General features: G+C 40.8%; 1 protein-coding gene across 1 annotated transcript in view; it reads right to left on the minus strand.

The window, feature by feature from the left end:
• Positions 1-6916, minus strand: part of RGSL1 (regulator of G protein signaling like 1) — a 41161-nt gene that overhangs the window by 6561 nt on the left and 27684 nt on the right. The window contains exons 14-15 of the mRNA XM_015586130.1: positions 5189-5318; positions 1866-2040 (exon numbers count right to left, since the gene is read on the minus strand). Of these exons, the coding sequence (XP_015441616.1) occupies positions 1866-2040; positions 5189-5318 (305 nt within the window). The remainder of the gene's footprint in view (positions 1-1865; positions 2041-5188; positions 5319-6916) is intronic.

Raw genomic sequence — 6916 nt, forward strand, 5'->3', positions numbered from 1 at the left:
GGAATTCAGCTGAACAAAAAAAAAAAAGTCCTGCTTTCCGGGAGCTCGATCAATGAGGGGAAAAAGACATCTAAGTAAATAGATGAATAATTAAATATCTAGTAGAGAGCTATGGAGACAATGAAAAGGCATAATGGAATTGGGAAGGGGGCGGGCGCTGAGACTCGGAACAATAAGAAAGATAAAGACAGTCATTTGAAGGTCTGAGGCCAAGAGCCTCATCCCACAAATGGAGCAAGGAAGTGAAAAGGCATTGGAGCAGGTCCCAACTCAGCGGGCACAGGTAGAGCAAAGTGCAGAGCTCCATAGATGGAGCCTGGGGCAAGTGGCCCGTAGCAGGAGGTGAGCTCTGAGATGCAGGTAGGTCCTGCTCCTGCAGAGCTAGTTAGGCAAATGGGAGAACGTTTGGACTTGATTCCAGTGGAAACAGGAAACCACTGGAATGTTTTCGGCAGGAGAGCGCTATTGTCTGGTTACGTTGTAAACAGGCTCTCTGGCTACTGTGCAGACAATGGTTTGTAGAGGGCGAGTGAGAACGAATGCAGAGACGGTGGCCACAAAACCAGAGCAGCAGCAAGGGAGGCCGCTTGCTCTGACTGGTATTGCCTTTTGCTGCCCGCTTGCCATCCCTCTTGCATACTTTAAAAAAAAATCTCACTAAGTGCTACTCATCCTTCAAAACTCAGCTTAGGTGACCTGTCTCCCAAGAAACCACATCTGAGGACTCAGTCGCCTAAATGCACTCCCTGGACCAGAGGTAACCATAGCACCTAGCACGCTGCGTCCTAACTTTATTTGTGTCTCTTTGGCCATTCCCATTTCTGCGGGATCTTGGAGAATAGAGGTTAGTGGTTTTCCTATCTCCAATAGCAAATCCAACACCCAAGAATGATCAAGCAATCCGTAAGTGTTCGTGGAACTGGGCTAACTCTTTCATTGAGCTCTTGACCAACTGTCCTTGACTGATGTGCTGAGTTACCAGGTGCTCGGCACTTCTGAAAAATACACTGACTGATGCCCGTGGCAGCTGACTATACACTGGGGGTACTTCTCTAGTACATGCTCACATTTCTTCAACTAGTTGAGGCAGACATTTACTGAGAGTTATTCATGTTTCTTCCCAAATATTTTTGCCTGTTGTACTTGTTACTATCATTTGCAATTTATAAAAATTAACATAATGCAAATATGAAAAGGTATTTGTTATTTCTGTGAAAAAGTGGAATGCTTTAAAACTTTCCAATAAAGGCAAGTTTCTTTAAAAAAAAATAGCTATTGAGTTAGGTGTGGCGAGGCAATTTAAAACATGGAAAAAATCAGGAGAATTAAGTTGCTTTGCAGTAAACTTTAAATTCTCACTCCACTTTAAAAAGAGAAAAATTGAATTAGTAGATAGCATTTTGGGAATAGTATATATAAGAAAAATATGTGGACCTCTAATTAGTGGAATGGCTTTGGCTTTTCATCAAAAGTTTGACAGGTGAGCAAAGCTATATTAATATGTTTTAACTTTAAAATATCTGTTTAATATATTACACACACACACACTTTATCATTATAATTCCTTGCTTTAACTAAAGCACTATTAGTCCAGTGGTGCTGCTTAAAAGGACTTCTATCACGTTAATGAAAAATAGAAAAAAAAGGACTCTGCTTCCTGAGTATAAGTAAGTGCATTCCAATATTGGGAACTACAGAATACTGAAGAGCCTTTAAGACCCAAAGGAAAGAATGGTAGGAATTGATACAGTGACAGCATTTAGTGAGATTTTTCAGAAATCACTGTGCCACATCCAGGCCACTCCAGTGTTTGCCAAGGTACAAGGCATGGATGGCAATGAGGGGAAGGAGAGATGGGAACTTACTTCTCCATTTCAGAAAAGAAATATATATCATTGATTGCAAAGTTGACAATGACAACCCTATGGCCAAATACACGTCGCTTTGCAAGGATTATATCTCCATTCTCCTGGTCTGCACCCCGGACATTTGAGTGGCATGGGGTTGGGCGTCCTGATACGTTTGGTGATGCAGAGTAATCTGAAAGGGAAAGGAAAAGAAATTAACATCCAGCCTGGTCAAGTCACTGTTCAGCCTGAAGCCTCTGACCCAGGCCTAACTAAAATGAAGAAAAGAAACTCTGAACCCACCTTTGGGCCTATTGAAATACTGATTCCCCACCACTGGACCCAACCTTTCACTCGGACTTAAAGGACTGCTGAAGAAGACATCTTCTCAGGTGGTATGATAACATACATAACAACAACAACAACAACAACAAAAAATGAGTATTAAAAGGTGTTTTCCTGGTGCTTGTTAATAGAAATATAAGCATACCGTATAAGCTAATAAAAGCTAATCCCTAACATTTCTGCAGAAACTAACTATGCAGGGGTGACCTTTGAAAAGGAGTGTGTGGTTTTGATGATGCTTATTCAAGGCTGATTAGGGAAGTAATTGAGAAGTAAACTGGGAAAACAGCAGGAAGGAAAAACCAAAACATAAAGAGTGAAAAAGAAGCTTATTAAGAAACAGAAAGTAGGAAGCTAGAGTAGAAAAAAGACAGGAATGAGTAAAAGAGAGCATAGAAGTTTCCAGAAGGTTTAGATTGTGTCTCAGAAAACTAAGACAGTTATTTCAGAAAGTTTCTTGACTAGGATATGTTCAAAGAAGTGCACCATAGGGGTTCAGGGCTGAGAAGGAGCAACTGGGGTCTGGATCTGACCAGTAGACCCTAGTTTATTGCCTGACTGGGTTTAAGAAAATTGTCTAATCCAGCTCGACAGTTTACCATTCCTTCGACAAACACTTTATCGTGGATATGTGTTCAGGGGTAATTGATGTGGGCGTGGTGCTCCCTACGGTAGAAGTGGGATTCCTTTCGATGGCAGGATAACTACAACATTCAATAAATACCTCACACTCGTCGTGTCCCAGACACTGAACTAGTCCCACGGTTCCAGCACTGAACGAATCACGAGGTCTCTTCCGACTATCTTACAGTCTCTCTTTATCTCTGAGATTGAGTTTGAAGGGAACAAATGTCTGAATTGCAGTGGAAGTTGATATGATAGTCAGAGATTTTAGGAAAAGAGGGTGCTAAATCCGCCCAAGAAATCTGTCAGCGGTGGTGTATTTATGAACCTTCTCTGGTAGGAGATGGGGAGACCCGATTTGTATTATTTGCCACCATGGTTGATTATCAAGCTATCGATGAAACGTTTGTCAACTGGCTCAGAAAATACCTAAATGTTTAACAATTGGCTCTCAACTGAACCAAGGTCATCGGGTTGGATTTTTTTTTTTCCCCCCAAACAAGACCCGGCTATATGCTGGCTATAAGAAAAGCACTGTAGATGAGCTCAGGCGTGTTTAGGGTGGTATGGCTATAGACAAAAAGCACTTTAAATGTAAGGCATAAATAGGTTATAGTAAAAGAAATGGAAAAAGGTACAAATGCTAACAGTAATAAAAAGAAAGCTGGAGTGGCTATTTTAATATCAAGCAAAGTAGACTGCAGAGGAATGAATATTGCCAAGGACAAAGAAGGTCTTTTCATAACGATAAACGGGTCAATTACTTGGAGGACATAACAATCCTGGAAAAGGCTAGCCCACCGTGATAGAAAGCAGACCACTGGTCAGGTACCTCTCCCTCTGAGCTGCAGGAAGGGGTGCACATGTAAAGCTGGGGATGCAGGAAGTCAAAGGAGGGTAAAATTGGACTTCCTACATCCTGGGCATAAAAGTTCGAGCTGGTTTTATTTAAAAGGAAAAACCAAAGAGCTAGAACTATTCTTAAAATGTTTGGTTGTAAAGCAATTCATAAAACATGCACATAAAACCTTTTTGCAAATTAGAAAATAAAATATTAATATTAAAACTATAATAGAAAAATAGGACATAAACAGTTCAAAAAAGATTAGACATGACCAATGGATAAAGGTGCTCAATTACTAAAGAAGTGTACAAAAAAGTGGTACATTATTTTTCATCTACCAGATTCACAGTTTTTAAAAAATGTATTTATACCCCATGTTGGTGACAATGTGGCACTCATTTACACTGTTGGTAAGAGTTTAATTAGTGCAATGTTTTTAGAGGGTCAATATTGAACTGCTTTTAACCGTTTACCCACTACTTCCATTTTAAGAAATTTATTTCATAGAAGCACACAATTGCAAAATACGTTATATTTTGCAGTTGTTTGATAAAATGAGAGTTGGAATGACTCAAAAATCATCAAGAGAGATGAGATTTGTCACTATCAATCAGTTCAGGCTTATCTCAGACACTTGCCCCATCTCATTAAGCTCTAGTCTACCTGAACCTACAGTTTCTTTATTTTAGGATTTTATGCAGACCCAGAAATTGCTCCTCTACTATTTTGCCTGCCTAATTTGCTCATCCCTGAAAACTCAACTTTATGTCATTTTCTGGGAGAAGTCTTCTCTGATCCTACCCCTTGACTAATTAGGGTCTCCCTACAATTATCATTGGGATCATGCTTCGCGATTATATAACAGTTAAAAAATACTGGCTAACCTTTTCATAGCACTTACTATTACTGAGAATAGTTCTAAGGAGCTTTATATGTATTAACTCACTTAATCCTCACAACAACCCTGTGGCATAGGCATAATTATTATTTCGATTCTATAAATGAAGAAACTGAGGTACGAAGTCACTATCACAGGGTTCTTCTGTTAGAAGTGGCAGATTCGAAACTCGGGCAATCTGGCTCTAACATCTACGGCTCTTATTTTCCATCTTGCCCTCAAAACTTTAGGTGCCTTGAGGGCAGACCCTATGCTGCAGGTTCACTACTGTATCCCTAGCACCCCGCAAAGTGCCTGCCACATTCTCAAAAGGTGCGTTGAATGAATGAATGAATGAATCTCTGCTATGAACAAACAACATAAGGAAATAGTTTTGTAAAATGTGAGATCTCGTCGTGCTCCAGATCAGTCATTCTCCACGCTTTCTGGCTCCCTGAGCGGAAGCCACTGGGGCCGTATTCCCTCTGGGCAGGCCAGGGCTTGGCTTTACACCCAGGATCTTGGGTTCTTGCTAGACCCTAGGCTAACACAGGCATGACACAAAGCAATAGCTCAGCAGCTTCATATCTGGGCTAATCCCCGTGACTGAAATATTGACAGGGAAGGGGAGTAAACAGAGAAGTGACTCACTTTCCTTGTGGTTCTGTACTTCCAGGCGAAGATATTCTTCAAATTCCTGGCGCTTATTGATATCAGACATAAATCTGCGATACTTGCAAAAGCTCCTGATAAAGCCGATCATTTTCAGCCAGCATCTCTTCTGGAGAAAGAGAGAAGGGCATGACATAGTCATTAGTATAGCCGCTGCCCACCGACCATCTACTATGTGCCTGAAATTTGACATTTGTTACATTGAATCCTCACAACACCTTCTGTACAAGGAATAATTTTTAGCTCCAATTTAAAGGTGAGTAAACTCAGGTCAGAGGACTCATATAACCTTCCCCAGATTAAGCAGCTGTATATGAGGGTAGGGGTGGGGGTGAAAGCAGCTGTGTATGAGGGTGGAAGATTCCAGCTTCAATCAGGCATGTCTGGGGCCATTGGCAAAGATTCTTCTACCAGTCTTTCGATAGTGAAGATTTGAGATGCTGTGATTGGGAGAGGAAATGTGAGAGCTAAAAACAGGTAGAAACAGAGCAGAGATGAGCATGACTCACGAGAAGGGAAAAATGGCTCAGGCAGATTTTGAAATGTCGAAGAAATAAATAAACTAGTAAAACCACTTCTAAGTATTAAAAAAAGAAACAAATAATTATATGTACATGTGTGTGCATGTGTGTACACACATACATGCATTTTATAAGTTTCTTCATCCATTTCTTCATAGATACCAGTAACCATTCTCTAGTTCATTTACCCTTTGAGAAGTTGACATTGAGAGCCAGAAAGAACCTCGTTGATCAACTAGTTTAGTTGTCTCATTCTACAGAGAGGGAACCTCAATGTAAGCATGGTTTGAGAGATCCGGGGGTGAAGTACAAAAAACCCGGATTTAGGATCAGAAACGTTGAGTCTGCAGCCTAACTTCACCCTAATTGTGTTATTTGGGTCAACTTAACCTGTGCCTCAGTGTCTTCACGTGTAAGACAGCGACGACAGCCTTCAAGGTTGTGGCGAGGGTTGGTGATGATATATGAAAACCCTAATGCAGTGCTGGGCACCAAGTAGGCATTATGTACTTTTTTTTTTTTTAATCCTTTCTTATCTAAGAACAATAGAAAGACCTGGCAGTAAAACAAAGCGTCCTGGTTCTGGGTGCAGTATTCTTTTAAATATCCTACATGATCACTTGTAGTACCCTGACACGGAGTTCATTTGTGTATGGAGGAAATAAAAAGAAGAGGAGGTTGGAGCAGCCCATTTCATTTCTGGAGTACTGAATCAGTGGGCACAGGCATTATTTTCAGAAATATCTTAGCATGATCTTTGGACTCAGAGCTGGCCTCAAATTTTTCAGGTACAAACTAACGCTACAATACGCTGAGCAAGTCATTGTTTAAGAGAAGCACGTATTTTTTTTTCCTCAAGCCATATGAAAAGACTTTCTTGAATAATAATATCTGTTTTCTCTTTCTTCCCTTTTCTTTCTTTCTTATCATGGGAGAAAGAATGAGTTCGGAAGAAGGAAACGGGTGTGGTCTGCTCTCAGCCCTTTGCCCTTCCTCTCTGGGAGCTGTTTGTCTGCAGAACACTTGTCCAGGCCTGCCCTTTGTCATTTGGTAAGAGGCTGAGCCAGGTAAGTGGAGGACTAAAGTGTCCCATTTGCCTGTGACTGGCCATGTAGGTTAGTTTAATTTAGGCGCGATGAAGATTATCAAAACTATTTAGCTTCGTGGCCAATGGATGTCCTCCAAA

Source organism: Pteropus alecto, unplaced genomic scaffold, assembly GCF_000325575.1.
Source record: "Pteropus alecto unplaced genomic scaffold, ASM32557v1 scaffold101, whole genome shotgun sequence".
Classification (NCBI taxonomy): domain Eukaryota; kingdom Metazoa; phylum Chordata; class Mammalia; order Chiroptera; family Pteropodidae; genus Pteropus; species Pteropus alecto.